This window comes from Elephas maximus, chromosome 1, assembly GCF_024166365.1.
Source record: "Elephas maximus indicus isolate mEleMax1 chromosome 1, mEleMax1 primary haplotype, whole genome shotgun sequence".
In the NCBI taxonomy this organism is placed as follows: domain Eukaryota; kingdom Metazoa; phylum Chordata; class Mammalia; order Proboscidea; family Elephantidae; genus Elephas; species Elephas maximus.
In genome coordinates this window covers 217,529,843-217,548,000 of record NC_064819.1, presented here as the reverse complement: position 1 = coordinate 217,548,000, position 18,158 = coordinate 217,529,843, and the positions used below count along the sequence as shown (strand labels likewise).

At 38.5% G+C, this 18,158-nt stretch overlaps 1 protein-coding gene across 4 annotated transcripts in view; it reads right to left on the bottom strand.

Annotated features, from left to right (window-relative positions):
- ADGB (androglobin) overlaps window positions 1-17,944 on the bottom strand; it is a 229,145-nt gene extending 211,201 nt beyond the window's left edge. For all 4 annotated transcript variants that reach the window (XM_049903119.1, XM_049903128.1, XM_049903146.1 and 1 more), the window contains exon 1: window positions 17,787-17,944. In XM_049903119.1, coding sequence (XP_049759076.1) covers window positions 17,787-17,860 — 74 coding nt within the window. In that variant the 5' untranslated portion in view covers window positions 17,861-17,944. The remainder of the gene's footprint in view (window positions 1-17,786) is intronic.
- Window positions 17,945-18,158: the final 214 nt, after the last annotated feature.

The window sequence follows — 18,158 nt, the reverse complement described above, 5'->3', positions numbered from 1 at the left end:
TACCTTGGAATGAGAAGAAAATACCTAACAAAAATAGACAAGTATGAATAAAGAGCCAACGGGAAATTTTAGTAATGAAAACTTCAGATGTTAGAATAAAAACTCAATAAAATAACATAAAGAGTATACCTAATACAGCCGAAGAGAAAAGAGAATTAGTGATTGGAAGGCAGAATTTTTTTTTTCTTTTAGTGTTAGCGTAGTGAGATAAGGAGAAAATACGAAATAGACAAGTGGATATATTGAAAAACTCCAATGTATGACCAAAAGGAATCCTAGTAGGACAAAATGCTTTAGAATGAAAAAGAAGAAAAGAAATATTTGAAAATATGTCTGCTGAAAATGTTCAGAATTAAAGAATGATTTAAGTCTTCAGATTGGAAAAAAAAAAAAAAGTTCACCAAGCAATAAATAGATAAACGGAAGTCTGAGGGTGAAAATCTGCACCTAAATATATCAAATGAAATGTCAGAACACCAAGGGTAAAGGAAAAAATCTGTCTTCATGAGAAAAGGCAAATTATCTAAAAATAAAAACAATCAATTTGCCAGCCACAGTAGATGCCAGAAAGTAATGAAGCCATATCTGTAAAGCTGAGGTAAAATAACCATCAATTTTGAAATCAGTACCCAAGTAAACTCTTAATCAACAGTGAGATAAAAAACATTTACTCTAAATTAAAAAAAAAAAAAAAGACATTTTAAAACAGAGAGTTTACCATACAGACTCTCATCAAAAGAATTACTACAGGATTTACCTCAGGCAGACAAAAAATTAATCCACAGTGAAATTGTGAGGTATAAATAGCAATGGTAAACAAATTAGTCACTATAACATTTTGATAATTTTTTTAAAAATTTCCTACAAACATATAATGATGACTTTGTAACTCCATGCCTTAAGAAGCTGATTAACATTCTAGAAAACAAAAATAAAAGAGATGAGGGAGGGAATTCTGAGGGAAACTAATGTGCTTAGTGTTCTTTAGGAATAATACTGAGTAACTGTAGACTTTGTAGCAAAGCATTTAATGTAAAAATAAACAAATAAAGACATGCTAATAAAATGTAAAACTTCCAGAGCAATAGAGAGCAGAGACAGTGGATCTGACATTTGGGAACAACTCACTGTAAACTATTCCATAGGTTGAAGGGCAACAGAATTCTTATAGTTAGGGTCAAGCCAATCAACATGTCTGGAGAGTAGAATATTTTATCAAAACATAATTCCAGAATGAGAACGGAATGTCACTCAGCCAACAGTTCTCTTATTTTTAACTAATGGTTATTGAACACCTGCTCTGTGACAAGTATTGTGCTAGATGATAAAAAAAAAAGAAGATGGAGTGTACAAACACATAAATATATACCTGTGCTTTTGGGTCTATTTTGGAATGTAGGCTGGTAAACAGATCATTTCAATAAATAATAATGCTGTACGTGCAGGGATGGAGGTAGTCACAGGTGATAAAGAGGGGTCACTGTGCTCAGTGTGAGGCAATTAGGACAAACCTCCTACAGGAGTTGGCTTCTGAGGTGTCATGAAGGATAGATAGAACATTTCCAGGTTAAAAAAGGAAAAACTGCATCACTAGGAAAAGAGAACAGCATGACAGACAGTGCAGAAGCAAGAAACGGCAAAGTGGGTATAGAGAGCAGTGAGTTCCTCAGTACTACATGAGCATACAGTATAAGGCAGGGAGAAGGAAATGAGGAGGAGAGAAACACAAGTTAGGCAGGTGGCTACCCACTGTGGACCTTGCTGAGGAGCTGGAAGCTTATTTTCTAGTCAGTGTTGACACTGCCCATTATAAAGAGGCAAGCGTTTTATTCTTAATCCATTGCTGTTGAGTCAATTCCGACTCATAGCAACCCTATAGGACAGAGTAGAACTGTCTCATAGGGTTTCCAAGGCTGCAGTCTTTATGGAAGCAGGCTGTCACCTCTTTCTCTCATGGAGCAGTTGATGGGTTTGAACCACTGACCAGTTAGCAGCCAAGCACTCAAACACTGTGCTACCAGGGCTCCTACTTTATGCTTAATTATGCACTATTTAACATTTACCCAGAATGGGCCACTGGTTAAGACAGGAAGACTGAAGCATAAAAAACCCAAGCATACCAAGGTTCAAATATAAAGATTATGAGCTCCAAGGTTCCTAGGTACTGCAAACGGTTTGCTCTCAGCTACTAACCAGAAGGTTGGTGGTTCTAAGCCATCCAGCAGAACCACAGAAGAAAGGCCTGGCAATCTATTTCAGTAAAGATTACAACCAAGAAAACCCTGGAGCTCAGTTCTACTCCATAACACAGGAGTCACCATGCATTGGAATCAACTCCATGGCAATGGGTTTGGGTTTTTTTCGCTTTATCAGATCTAGAACTTCAAAAATTTTTGTATCAAAGTGTCTCTAACAAAAACCAAATTTTAAAAAGATATATATATATATACTGGCAACTATATACAACATGGCTTCTCATTTTTAAGGAAAGAATGCTACCAATACCTGCAGTATATTATATGTGAATAAACCAAAACCAAACCAAACTCGATGTCATCAAGTTGATTCTGACACATAGCAACCCTATAGGACAGAGTAGAACTTCCCATAGAGTTTCCAAGGAGTGCCTGATGGATATGAACTGTCGACCTAATGGTTAGCAGCTATAGCTCTTAACCACTGTACCACCAGGGTTTCCTATTTGTGAATAAGTGTTTTTAAATGCTGCTTTAAAACCTCTCATCTTAATATGTAGAAAAAAGACATAAAATTTAAATAATAAGCCTGATGGACATAGCTTCCATCTAAGTTGAAGTAACTTTAACTGGATTAGACCTCCCACCTGAAATAATGAAAAACCTGGAGAAAATATATGAAACTGGTTTTCAATATATTGGACATCAAGTGATAAAAGAGTGATCTCTGAGAGATCAGAAACAACTGCTTCAGCTTATGGTGTTGAGAAAGTTTTCAGGTCATGGTGCAGGGAGAGGAAATCCAGGTGGAACCCACCAGACTCCCTGAGTAGAGGAGAAGAGGGTCTAGAGGGAGACCAAGGCAGCTAGAAATTTCAGGACACAGTATTGGAGAGGAGATGACTGCACAGAGAGAGAACCCGGTAGGTCTTCAGAAGGTCACTCATGAATATTGAGCTGAGAACTTATTAGCACATGTACATGAGGAAACCACCCAAGGTCAAAGATGAAAGGATTAGAAGACTCAAAGAAGGCCAAGATTCTTACTAGTCACATAGGAAACTGGAAAAACTACTCAGAAGGATCTTGCTTCGGAGTGGGTGTGGAGGGGTAACTGGTTCTAAGTTAAACATGATTTTGGTCCCACTTAAATCTTAAAAGCAAGGTCCGAAAGGTTCAACAAATCTCCAAAGCAAGGTCTGAAAAGTTCAACAAATCTTAAAAGCAACGTCTGAAAGGTTCAGACTGTTTTCAAGGGAGAAAACTACATTCTAAAACAAAGTTGAGCAATATTTATAGAAATACAAAAATATCCAACACCCAACAAGCTAAAATACACAATGTTGGACATACAATAAAAACTACTAGGCATGCAAAGAAGCAAGAAAATAAGGTCCGTGAGAAGAAAAAAAAGAAAAAATGGCCAAATCAAACTCAGAGCTGACATGGACATCAGAATTAGCTAACACATTCATTATAGCTGTATTCCATATGTTCAAAATGTTAACAAGAGACAAGAAATACTTAAAAATACATACGAATTAAACTACTAGAAATGAAAACTAAAACGTATAAGGAAAAAAATACTTGAGAAAGCTATTAATGGCAGAACAGACATTAAAAGAGGTTAACGAACTAGAAGAGAGAACAATAAAAATAATCCAACATGAAACACAGAGAAAAAAAAAGAACTAAAAATTAACAGAGCATCAGTGAACTCTGGGAAAACTTCGAGCAGCCTAATATATGTGTTAATGGTGCTACTAAAGAAGGGGTGGGTGACAGAAAAAGTTATTTAAGAATAAATGATGAATTTTTTCTTTTTTAAATTTTGATTAAAACTACAAGCTCACAGATTCAAGAAGGTCGATGATCCCCAAGCTCAGTAAACATAAAGAAAGCCACATGAAGGTACAACATAAGCAAATAAAACAAGTGATAAAGAGAAAATCTTAAAAGTACTCAGAAAAAAAAGACATATTAAAATAGTAAAGAAGAAAAAAGAAAAGAAAAATAGCAGATTTCTCATTAAAAACAACCTAAAAAAATTTTTTTTTTTTTAAGTGAAAAGGCAATAGGGCAATATCTTTAGAGCACTAAGAGGAAAATCTGTCAAGCTAGAATTCTGTACCCCATGAAAAATGTTTTGAAATGAAAGCAATATACCATTTTTTATTTTTCTGAAAGCATTTATCAGCAAAAAATCTCATCACAATAAAAAGTAAAGGAAGTTCTTTAGGCAAGAGAAAAATTACACAAAATGGTACTATGATCTACACAAAGAATTAAAGAAAAATTAGAAATAGTAACTATATCACTAAATATACAAGTTATTTTATTATTTAAATCTGTTCGAAACATAACTATTGCTTAAACAAATAAGCAAAAAATGTACTGTGAGGTTTATAATGTACATAAAATTTAAACACGTCAACAATAGAACAAAGGTTTGAAGGTGGATAGAAGTACACTATTGTAATGTTTTTATATTATATGCGAAGTGGTAGAATAATCACCAGAAAGTAGAGTGTGATAAATTAAAGATAAGGACAATAAACCCTAAAGCAACTACCAAAATAACAAAACAAAGATATATACCTAATAAGCCACCAAAATGGATAAATACAAATTTTTAAAAAATATTTCTTTTATCCAAAAGATGGCAGAGAAACTAAAAAAGATGAAGAAAAAGCAAAGATTGGGCGAAAAGAAAACAAAAAGCAATATGATAGATTTAAACCTGGTAATATTAATAGACACATTAAGTGTAAATGGTCTAAACATCTCAATGAAAAGAGACAACTTTTCAGGTTAAATTAAAAAAAAAAAATCTAAGCATATGCTACCTAAAAGAAATTCACTTTAAACATAGAGACACAACAAAAGGATGGGAAAATATATAACATGCTGACACTAATCAAGATGAATACTATAAAAAGCAGATTTGAGCATAAAGATTAGCAGGCATAACAAGATAATTTCACAATAATAAAAAGAAAATTCGTTTGGAAAATACAACCATCCTAATCTTTTATGAACTTAAAAAAAAAAAAAAGATCTTCATAACACAGCAAAAACAGAACTATGAGAATTGGTAGATGAATTCATGAAAATATAGGACAGCAATACTATTTTCTCAATAATTGATGGAACAAACCAACAAGAAGTCAGTAAGTCTACAAAAGTCTATAGGACACTATCCATCAAATTGACCTAATTGACATTTATAGAACACTCCATTATCAAAACACGATATGCCTTTTTAAAGTGTACACAGTATATTTATCAAGATAGGCCATGACTTGAGTCATAAAATAATTCTAAATAAACTTAAATGAATTCAAGTCACACAAACTGTTATGGATTGAATTGTGTCCCCAAAAAATATGTGTCAACTTGGCTAAGCCATGATTTCCAATATTGTGTGATTGTCCACCATTTTGTCATCTGATGTGATTTTCCTATGTGTTATAAATTCTACCTCTACAATATTAATAAGGCAGGATTAGAGGCACTTATGTTAATGAGGCAGGACTCAATCTACAAGATCAGGTTGTTTTAAACCAATCTCCTGTGAGATATAAAAGAGAGAAACAAGCAGGGAAACAAGGGGGACCTCATACCACCAAGAAAGCAGCACCAGGAGCAGAGAGCGTCCTTTGGACCCAGGGTTCCTACACTGAGCAGCTCCTTGATAAGCCAAGACTGATGACAAGGACCTTCCTCCAGGGCCAACAGAGACAGAAAGCCTTCTCAGGGAGCTGGTGCCCTGAATTCAGACTTCTAACCCCCTAGACCATGAGAGAATAAATTTCTCTTTGTTAAAGTGATCCGCTTGGGATGTTTCTGTCATAACAGCACTAGATAACTAAGAAAGTATGCTCTCTAACCAATAAAATTAAAATAAAAATCAATGACAAAAAAAAAAATCGGAAAATGCTAAGATATTCAGAATCTAAATAAAACACTCATCTGGTTTTCGGTCATTAGTGTTAGTGTGTCAAATCTATTCAACCAACATTTTGCCCATAGTATCCTTCAATATCCTTCAGTATTGAATTTCCAAGCTTGATTTTTGTCTTCAAGTCTTTCAGTTTTAGAAATGGTGACCGTGCTCTTTCCTATTGGTTTTTGCACATTTCATTTTAATACTTTGTCTTTTTGAGCCACCCTTGGAAATCTTCTGTTCAGCTCTTTTACTTCATCATTTCTGCCTTTCACTTTAGCTACTCTACATTCATGAGCAAGTTTCAGAGTCTCTTCTGACATCCATTTTGGTCTTTTCTTCCCTCCCTGTCTTTTTAATAACCTTTTACTTTCTTCATGTATGATGTCCTTGATGTCATCACACAACTAACTCGTCTAGTCCTCGGTCATGAGTGTTCAAGGTATCAAATCTATTCTTGAGATGGTTTCTAAATTCAGGTCATACTCAAGGTCATACTTTGGCTCTCATGGACTTGTTTTAACTTTCATCAACTTCAATTTGAGCTTGCATGTGAGCAATTGATGGTCTCTTTTCTAGTTGGTCCCCAGATTTGTTCTGATGATACTGAGCTTCTTCATCATCTCTTTCCACAAATGTAGTCTATTTGATTCCTGTTTATATCATGAAGTGAGGTCCAGTTAATTGTCACTGTTTTTGTTGTTCAAAAACGGTATTTCCAATGGTCTTGCAAAATTCTATCATGCAATCTGTGCCACTGTTTCTATCACCAAGGCCATATTTTCCAACTACTGTTCCTTTCTCTTTGTTTCCAAGTTTAATATTCCTATCACCAGCAATTATCAATCAATAATTTATAATTGCTGATGTAGTAAACATAATTTCTAAAATGGCCTGTCAAAAATGACCTACCCTAATCCCAGGAACCTGTGACTATAAGATCACTCCCATGATTGTATTAGGTGTATGTGATAGTTGATCTTATGATACAAAGATTATCTCGGTGGGCTGATAATCCTAAAAACAGGGAGCTTTACTCTAGCTGGCAGCAGAAGTAATCACATGGGCACTTTAAAACAGGGAGCTTTTTCTAGCTGGAAGCAGAAGAGGCCACCAGGAAGGGAAGTCAGAGAGATCTGAGACATGAGAACTCAAGATCCCATTGCTGGAGGTATGTATCTTCTGTTCCTCAGGACTCATTTCTGAGAATGAATGCAGTCCACTTCCAGAAAGTGAGAATTTCCTATCAACCACAAGCCAGGAAATAGGGACCTCAGACCAACGGCTGCAAGAAACCGGATTCTGCGAAAAACCTGAATGAACTTCAAGATAAGAGCCTAGCCCAGCTAACAACTTGATTTTGGTTTTGTGAGACCCTAAGGAGACAACCTAGCTGAGCCCATCAGGACTAGAGAACTATAAAATAATAAATGTTGTTTTAAGCTGCGACATTTCCGGTAATTTATTTTGTAGCAAGAGAAAAATAATATAAATGGCAAATAAACAAACACACGAAAACATGCTCAACATCATTAGTGATTAGAAAAATGCAGAATAAAATAAACATATGTTGATAAGGATGCAGAACAATGAATTTTGATGCACTGCTGGTGGGAATGTAGAGAATACCAGTGCTTCGGAAGATGGTTCAGCAGTTTCTTAAAAAGGTAAGCCTCCACCTACAATATGATTCAGTCATTCCACTCCTAGATATTTTACCTACGAGGACGGAAAGCACACGTTCATACAAAAAGTTGTACACAAATGTGCATAACAGCTTTGTGTTGTAGTAACCAAAAACTGGAACTGACCCAAATGCCCATCAACAGCTGAGTGGATAAACATATTGTGGCATATCAGACTATGAAATATAACTCAGTAATAAAGAATGAACCATTGATACTGGTAATATGGATGGACATCAAAATAATTACAAGTGAAAGAAGCCAGACAAAAAGTGTATATACTGTATGATTCCATTTTTATAAAACTCTAGAAAATGCAAACTAATCTATACCAAAAAAAAAAACCTGTTCCCCTCGAGTCAATTCCAACTCATAGTGACCCTATAGGACAGAGTAGAACTGTCCCATAGAGTTTCTATGGAGTACCTGGTGGATTTGAACTGCTGCTCTTTTGGTCTTTGGTTGGCAGCCAAGCTCTTAACTACTGTACCAGCAGGGCTCCTACTAATCTGGAGTGACAGAACTAATCGATAGTGACAGAAGATAGAACAGTGGCTGTCCAGGGGCTGGAGTACGGGACAGTAGGAGAGGGGAATGACTAAGGGCACAGGGAAATTTTTTGGAATGGTGGATCTATTCATTCTCTTGATTGTGGGTGATGGTTTCGCATCTGTGGATGTATGTCAAAACTGAACAAAATACACCCTTTAAGTACGTGCCATTTACTGTATGTTAAGTTTACATTATTTTAAAGCTGTTAAAAAATAAAAAGAAATGGAAAACCAGCCTGGTGATTTGAAAAGTCAAATTAAGAAAATTCCAAACATTGCTTCATGATAGTAATATCGCCTGTTCCTAGAGTGATAACACAGAGTTAAATTTAAATCTGCATTCCATTATATATTTGATGAGCAAAAACATACTTTGTCTATACATTTGCTTTCATATATGCCTATTTTCAATAAATTAAACAGCCTGCATAATTTGGAACTGAGAAAATGTCAAAATTGTTTTTAAATATCATGAAAGTCATCCGTGATTATATTAAAATATATTTTATACCCCAATTATTAATAAAATAACTCTTCAAACTTAAAAATGCTTACTAATCACATACTTACTGCTGACAAAATGATTTCTTAAAAAATCCTTGTCAAAAACAAGATTACATAATACAATAAAAATATACAAGCGTTGGAAATGCTCAAAGAACACGTACAAAGCCATTACAGACTTTTAAACCAAAAAAAAAAAAAAGCAGAATTTGAATTACACACACACACACACACACACACGTATGCTTTAATTAGATTATTTTGTGGGAGCATGTCCACTGTAAGGAAGTTAAAACTTCCGTGAAAGAATGGTCTGGAATTTTACCATTGTTTTCTTCACACATGCTGTTCAGTGTAAGGACATGATTTTACTCCTATGGGGAGGCAGTTTATTTACCCAATGTGCAACCAGCATGCCTTCTTAAGCAGTGTCAGCTAATACCTTGGAGGGATCAGGGTATGAATCGACTTCATTTTGTTTAGGGTATTCTGAGTCACCCTCTTCAGAAATATCAAATATGTAAGGAAAAAAATTATATATCTTTAACAACAAAGTAAAAAGTTCAAGCCAGGTTGTTATGTTTGGCTTTTTATTCACTTGGTTTTATTAAAATTATTTAAACAGGGCATTTAAAAGTTCAACATTTATATATTATTGGTAATACACTATATTTGGGCGAACGCAAAGATCCACAAGCTCTCAAATAACTTATAATAAGAAGAATAAATACACACAACTAAAACGGAAAGGCGAAAGTGGAAGTGGTTATAACAACGCTAAAATCGAAGTGCTCTATGAACACAGAGGAGGTGGAAAAATTGTTGGCAACTTGGAAAGCCAGTTAGGGCTTCATGGAAAGGAAGGCCTTTAGGATGGAAAGAATTAGAGGTAGGGTGAAAGCCAGTAGAAGACAGAGACAAAAGGATGGGAAAAGGTACACACATAGAAGTAGGAGAAAGGGAAACAATTGTGAGGATGGCAGAGGACTGAACAGTGTTTTGTTCTGTTGTACACAGAGTGCTATAACCTAACAAAAACAACATGTTATGATTTGGTTGATGCAGAGAGTAGGAGAAACATTAAGCTAAAGCTGGCTATGCATTGAAAACTAGTTACCTCTCTCTCTTCCTTTACTTTTTCTCCTTTATTTTTTTAAAGCAGAAACATCTTACCAGTGAAACAATGTGTTAGGAAAATTATTAACAGCATTGTTGTTGTTGGATGCTGTCGAGTTAATTAGGACACAGAGTGACCCCATATGACAGAGTAAAAGTGCCCCATAGGGTTTTCTTGACTGTAATCTTTACAGGAGCCTACCATATCTTTCTCCCTCAGAGTGGCTAGTGGGTTCAAAACACTGACATTTCCGTTAGCAGCCAAGCACTTAACCACTGCGCCATCAGGGCTCTTTAGAAATGTTAATAGGCAGTCTTCAATAAGGGATGATTATTTTAGTTGATCAAAAGAGACAATCTACAAAGAAGAAAGGAAGCAAAGTAAGAACATTGGAGAATGGCTTAATTTTGGAGATAGAAGGAAGAAAACAAGGCAGGTGGCAAGTCAGAGAGATGAGGACACCAGGAAATAACATCATGGAAGCCAAGAGAGAGGCGAGATTAAGCTGGCATGCCATGTGCTTCCCTGTAGGCAGCTCAGCTCTCTTGAGAGATAGGACGGGACCTCAGGATTGTTTAGGAGGCAGGCTGCTTCTGCTGCTCTGGTTCCAAGTCAGTGCCACAGGTCACCAGGATTTTAAGCTTCTGTCATTTTCCAAGAGATGATATATTCTGGTATCAAAACTGATATATATAAAAAGCAGGCACAAAACATGGTATGCAAATACACGAGATCATATCCACAAAGACTTTAACCAAAGTCCACGAAAGAAACAACAGGTCTTCAGGACCCAGAGGTTAAAGCAATCATAGGCTCAAACTGATCCTTTTATTTACACAACTCAAATGATTTTCCTCATAACCTCATTCTTGGTGTATGGTACAAAACAAAACAAAAAAACTCCTTGTCGCCAAGTAGATTCCGACTCACAGTGACCCTACAGAACAAAGTAGAACTGCCCCACAGTGTTTCCAAGGACCAGGTGGTGGATTCAAACTGCCGACTTTGTGGTTAGCAGCCTAGGTCTTAACCACTGTGACACCAGGGCTCCCCATGGTACAAACCTATCCCAAATTCCTCCCAGACCTTGACCCAGAGTGGAGCAAACATGTGGCTCTGTCTCTAATTTCTAACCAATTCATCCGTATTTTTCATTACTACAGTATGCAGACAGGGCTCCATTGCCAGTTTGTGTAGTACGGCCTTAACCCTTTGACCTTAACCTTACCTAGTTAAACTCTCACTGTCTTCCTGGCTCACCTGGAAGTAAAACAGTTCATAGTTCTTCTTGCTTTCTCTCCTTTTGCCTGTATATCCTCAAGGTTTCAAAGACCTGCAGCTTTTCCATTAGTTTAATAAGTAACCTAGATACCACCCCCCTTGGATTCAATAGATGTCTCCTCTGAACACCCTCCTAAGCAGCACCATGCCACAGCAGATCTGCAGAAAGATGAACAGGACCGAGAATCTTTGGTTTTACTCTGGTCTCAGTGGAGGGGCTAGATGAAAGCCTAAAATGAGAGGTGAGAAAATACAGGCAGAAAGGACATACTGATCTTTTGAGAATTTTAACTGAAGCAATATAGGTAATTCTGATATTTGTCAGGTCAGAAAAATGGAATAAAAATCATTACAAAATATTTGTACCATGACATTTATTTTGACACCAGCAAAAAAAAAAAAATACAACATATAAGTACTGCTTAACTTAAAAAATGTACCTATATTATTTCTGCCACACAAATTAACATAGCTATAGCTTCAGAACCTGAAATTAATCAGCTTGGGCCTACTCTGAGAAGAAAGTTTAACAATAAAATTTCAAAGCACCTAGTGGGGAATGTCTTTATGATGTTATAACAATATATGCGTATCTTCTTGGTCAAGGGTGAGAGTGAGAAAGATTAGTGATATTTCTACCCAATATTCTATGTTATACAAATTTATCAGAGCATATTTTTAGTCTGTCTTGGATATACTTTGGGAACCCTGGTGGCGTAGTGGTTAAGTGCTACGGCTGCTAACCAAGAGGTCACCAGTTCAAATCTGCCAGGCGCTCCTTGGAAACTCTATAGGGGCAGTTCTACTCTGTCCTATAGGGTCGCTATGAGTCAGAATTGACTCGAAAGCAGTGGGTTTTTTGGTTTTGAGTATACTTTTTATAGTCATTTTATCTTACATTAAGTGGCACAGCCATTTTACAGAATATTTAAATTAATCCTTTGTGTTAAATAATCTGTGACCTGGAAATGTCGAAGCAATGTTAAAGTCAATGAAAATATTTTTTTCAGTAATCATTTTTTATTGAGCTGATATTGGTTTTCTACTCTTAAAGCATTTGCAACCATGCTATTAGTTTAAAAACATAAATTTAATTATGTTTTCAGCTGACAGCGAAGTGCTAATTCCATGAGTTTACAAATACCTTTCGATTTAATTCATTTACACCTCAAATAATTCTACACAGTAAACTTAAAAGGAACTATTTCTCCCCAATAAGTAACAAACTAGAATTGGGTGAATTTAAAATAATAAAATAAAAGATTTCACTGCCAGAGGTGATTCTTAAACTATGCCACATATTAATGAGTTATTAAACAAAACCTTAGATTAAAATTATTTCAAAAGAGAAATTTATGGCAGACCTTACTAAAGTTAAAGGGACACTCCTATCCTCATTGAGCAGGGCCTTTTGGCTGAGATTTGTATCTTCAAAAACATGGAACAGACATTCATACCCTGGTCTAATCTGTGCCCAGAATTGCCCCGTGTCCTTTGATGACCACAACAGGGTCTCTGCCCTCAGGGCTTTCTCAATCTCTCTGGGACATCCTCCCTGATCCTGAGTCAGAGGATTTTATGGCAGAACTGCCACGCCAGGCTTCCAGTTTAACTCAATTAAATCATAAACAGATGTATTAAGTACACATTGTGCCAGGTCCTGAAGCGAATGCAAAAGGCATTCGGAACTCTGTCATGGAATCTCGCATATGCATGTTTTCCTTCTTTTTCGGATGTGGCTGCACCACGGCCTGGACATCATCATCACATATTGCCTCTGCAACTGAAGATGAGAAACTTGGCTTCTGTAGTCTTTGACCACAGACACCTTACAGATCTGCTCTGCTCCCACTTCCTTCGCTATTTTCCTCACTCTCATCAGGAGTGCTCAGCACCAGGCCTTCCCCATTATCTCAGGCCACAACCCTTTTCTCCCTACCCTGGTCCTTAATCCACCATGAATTCCACACAGACAGTTGGAAATTCAGAGCTGCGAGGGAAAAAAAAAAATGAAATTGTGTTGGGGGTTGGGAGCAATTTTAATTAGATGGGCCCTTCATTTAAAGAAGAGAAAACTAAGCATCAGAATAGATAAATGACTTGGCCAATGTCTCTAAAGAATTGGTGCCAGACGGTACATGAGAAGGGAAATTTCACATGGGCTGAGGCAGAAAAACTACAGAATGGATGAAACAGAAAAAGTTTAATGTAATACCTGGCACAATTTTTCCTGGTGACTCAAAGACATATTTACTTATGACTTTGGTCACAGCTGGATGTCAATGATTCTGCTGCCTTATCAGTTATAACACCTCAGGTTGTGAACTTTGCAACAGCAGATCAGACCAGAAGGGGAACAAGGGTTGGGCTTCAATCAAATTCAGAAGAAATGAAAGCACAACCAGGTAACTAAACTGTAAACTCATTCCATAAACAAATGATGTGTGCTTACCATGTAACAGCCACTGGGCTAGGCAAAAGCTAGACATGGTCCATGTCCCCATTGTAGCATATAATTTCAGGATTCAGAAGAGATATACTACAGATAACAGTTCTAGGAGAGTAATATTCTATGGGCTGGCCATTTTTGAGGTTCTAAAGACATCTCTTATTTCCATATCCATGACCATGTTAGAGTTGGTTGCATTTATTGAATGTGTAACCATAAGGTGTGGCAAAATGACATTAAAAAAAAAAAAAAAACCTTACTCTAAATCTCACAAGTGTATCTCAAATGACAATTACACTAGACTTTGATCCCTGGGCCCCATATTGGGAAATTCTTTATTTGTCTTGTATCTCTGACTTATCCTGGTATCTATGAACCTTTAGTTCTTCAATAACACATAGAGGATAAACTTGATTGATAACAAACTTCATTTACTTGAATCCACAATCAACAGCCATGGAAGCAGCAGTCAAGAAATCAAAAGATGCATTGCATTGGGCAAATCTGCTGCAAAGGACCTCTTCAAAGTGTTGAAGAGCAAAGATGTCACCCTGAAGACTAAGGTGCGCCTGACTCAAGCCATGGTATTTCCAATCGCATCATATGTATGTGAAAGCTGGACAATGAATAAGGAAGACCGAAGAAGAGTTGACACCTTTGAATTGTGGTGTTGGCGAGGAATATTGAATATACCATGGACTGCCAAAAGAACAAACAAATCTGTCTTGGAAGAAGTGTGGCCAGAATGCTCCTTAGAGGCAAGGATGGCGAGACTGTGTCTTACATGCTTTGGACGTGTTGTCAGGAGGGATCGGTCCCTTGGAGAAGGACATCATGCTTGGCAGAGTACAGGGTCAGCGGAAAAGAGGAAGACCCTCAACGAGGTGGATTGACACAGTGGCTGCAAAAATGAGCTCAAGCATAACAACGATTGTAAGGATGGCGCAGGACCGGGCAGTGTTTCGTTCTGTTGTGCATAGGGTCACTATGAGTGGGAACCGACTCGATGGCACCTAACAACAACAACAACAAGCTACAGCAAAATCTAATGACTTGCTGTTTAATGCTCAATAGGTAGTTTCTAGCCAAGCCTAGATTCTGTGTAACTATTTGCCCTTCCTCTTCTACTTTCACAAACATATACATACATTTTGATGTACAAATATCAACTGTAATTCAACTCAGATCTTTTCTGGAAACAAGAAATATGTTAGAAATAGCACCATTATCTCAAAAACGAATGAGAAGTCCCCATGAAGGGAGAATTAGCTTCTGACCAGCAAGGACCTTGTCTCTTTCCCAACCATCACAACCCCAGGCCAGAGCAACATGTTGTATGGCATCTGGTTTGATCAGTTTCTTTATGGGAATAAGAATTTATCTGTTTCAGGATATAAATTCCTTAAAGGCAAAGATTTTCCCCAAGCTCTTAGGGTTGTAAGCCTGCAAAATTCATTAAACTATCATTGACAAAATAATTTTTGTATGTATTCACAGATTTCTTTGGAATCCTATTATAACCTTGTTATGGGTTAAGTTGCTTCCCCCCAAAATATGTGTCAACTGGGCTAGGCCATGATTCTCAATATTTTGTGGTTGTCCTCCATTTTGTGAACTGATGGAATTATCCTATATGTTGTAAATCCTAATCTCTGCCTGTGGTTAATGAGGCAAGATTAGGTTATGTTCAAGAGGGTTAGGTTCGAGTGCAACACCCTTACTCAGGACACAGTCCTGATCAGATGTAAGGGGAGTTTCCCTGGAGTATGGCCTGCATCATCATTTATCTTACAAGAGATAAAAGAAGAGAGAAGCAAGCAGAGAGTTAGGGACCTCACACCACCAAGCAAGAAGGGCCAGGGGTGGAACGCATCCTTTGGACCCAGCGTCCCTGTGCAGAGAAGCTCCTAGACCGGGGAAGACTGATGACAAGGACCTTCCCTCAGAGCCAACAGAGAGAAAAAGGCTTCCCCTGGAGCTGGCGCCTTGAATTCGGACTTCGAGTCTCTTAAACTGTGAGAGGATAAACTTCTATTTGTTAAAGCCATCCACTTGGGGTATTTCTGTCACAACAGCAATGGCACTAGATAACTAAGACAAATCTCTTAGCTAATCACTGTCATTTATTCATTCAGTAATTATTTTTTTTAATGTTTACTCTAAGCCAGGAACCAGCATAGGGGCTAAGAATACAACAATGAATAAAATAGGAAAAAAAAAATCCATGCCTCTGCCTTCATAAAACTTATATTCTATTGAAGAGAACAGGTGAATAAACAAGGTCTTTTTAAAAAAGTAAAATATAAAGTATGTTAAAACCCATTGCCGTCAACTGGATTCTGACTCATAGCGACCCTATAGGACAGAGTAGAACTGTCCATAGAGTTTCCAAGGAGCTCCTGATGAATTTGAACTGCCTACGTGTGTACCTTTGGGTTAGCAGCCATAGTACTTAACCACTACACCACCAGGGTTTCCATAAAGTATGTTAGGTGAACAAAATTCAATGAAGAAAAATAAAACAGTGAAGGAAGACAGAGATTTTTTTGTTTGTGGTTTTGTTTTTATGGGGGGAGGAGAGGTATAGTTTTGTAAAGGTGACCAAAAAAGCTGACGCAAGGAAATGACATTTAAGTAAACACCTGAAGGAAGTAGGGGGCAAACCATATGGCTATCTGGGGAAGAACTTTCTGGCAGAGGAAACAGCAAGTGCAAAGGCCCCGAGGTGGGAAAAAGCCTGGGGGTGTTTCAGATTGTGGAGAGGAGGCTAGAGTGTCCAGAGCAAAGTGAACAAGGGGAGGTAAGGTCAGAGAAGTAACAAGGACTTGATCACGTAGTCTTGTAGGGTTTAGGCCCCACAAGAAGGGAAGCCATCAGACACTGTTGAAATCACCTCACTTACATTGGTACACAGCAGCAGAGTTATCATGTGAAAATCACTTACATATGTAATATAATGGCTGAAATTTAAGCTAATTAAAGTCAAATGAATGAATTATATACCAGGTAGCTGAAAACCTGCATCTGAGAGAAGACAGAACTAGGAAACCAGACAATCGCAAGCATGGGAATAAATGGGAGAGAAGAGTTCACAGAGGGAAAGAGTTTATTTGTTGTTGATTTTGTTATTGTTGCTAATCTATGACTTAGGAGACCCCATGTGTTACACAGCAGAACTGCTCTTTAGGTTTTTCTTGTCTGTAATCTTTATGGAAACACATTGCCAGGCCTTCCTTACTTCCACAGCACAGCTGGCAGGTTTGAATAGCCAACCTTTTGGTTACCGGCCAAGCGCAAATCATTTCTGTTACCCAGGGACCCTGAGGAAAAGTGAATGCTAGGGATCTATGAATAGAAATCCAATGTTGGAGGAAGTGGTAGATGGAGAAGCAGGCTTCAGAGATGTAAAGGTCCAACGGAAAAGAATTCTTGCTCACACGCCCCGGACTCCAAGCAGGGCAAGAACATTACTGGTCCCACCGAAGTTGCGCTTGGCAGCCCTCTCACAGCTGCAATAAATTTTACAACTTTTATAAACTCCAATAATAGCCCAAATCCTGTGCTACATTCAGCTGCTATCGAACAGGTCGACAGTTCAATCCACCAGCCGCTCCTTGGAAATCCTATGGGACAGGTCTACTCTGTCCTATAGTAGGGTCGCTATGAGTCGGAGTCGACAACGGGTTTGTTTGTGGTTTTAGAAGTCCTCTGAGATGGCCTCTTCAGCGCGGAGGCTACAGCCTTTCCAAGTGCCTTGTGGGCTGGGAAGGGGAGGAGTGGTGGGAAGCTCCTGGACGGGAGCCAGAGAAGTGCAGTCACACAACCAAGGCAGGGAAACCAGGAGCTCTTGGGGGATGGATCGAGGTTTGAACAGAAGAGGGTTGGGCTCAAGAATCTCAGGGGTCAGGGCTCTGGTGGGAAATAAAGAAGCCGAGTAGGGTCCACTATAGAGAAGCCGCCCAGGGACGAGTAGCAAAAAAGGGCGAGTCAAGGCCCAGGGGCTCGGCCAGGGAGGTGAGAGGGGCGGGGAGGGGAAAGGACAGGTAGAGACCCCTTACTCTTTAGATTTGTCCGATCCGTGCGCTGAGTTGATACGATGCACTTCTTTCTTTTTGGCTTGTTTGGTGGTCATGGCAGAGGCCGATCCGACAGCGCTGAACTCCGAGCTGGTCCGGCGACCCCAGGCTCCGCGTCCGCGGTTGCCAGGAGACGGCGGCCAGCGTTCCTCTGCGCCGGGCGCTGGGGCGGCTTTGGGTTGGCTCCTCCGCGGTGTGGGCGGGTCCTCCTCCGCGGTGTGGGCGGGCCCTCCGTGGGGTGGGCGGGCCCCGGCGGGGAAGGGGCTGGATGAGAGGGGCGGGCTCCTCGGGGGGGCGGGCTCTGAGGTCGCGGGTGTGAGGGGGCAGAGCTGGGGTCACTGCGTCCAGGGGAAA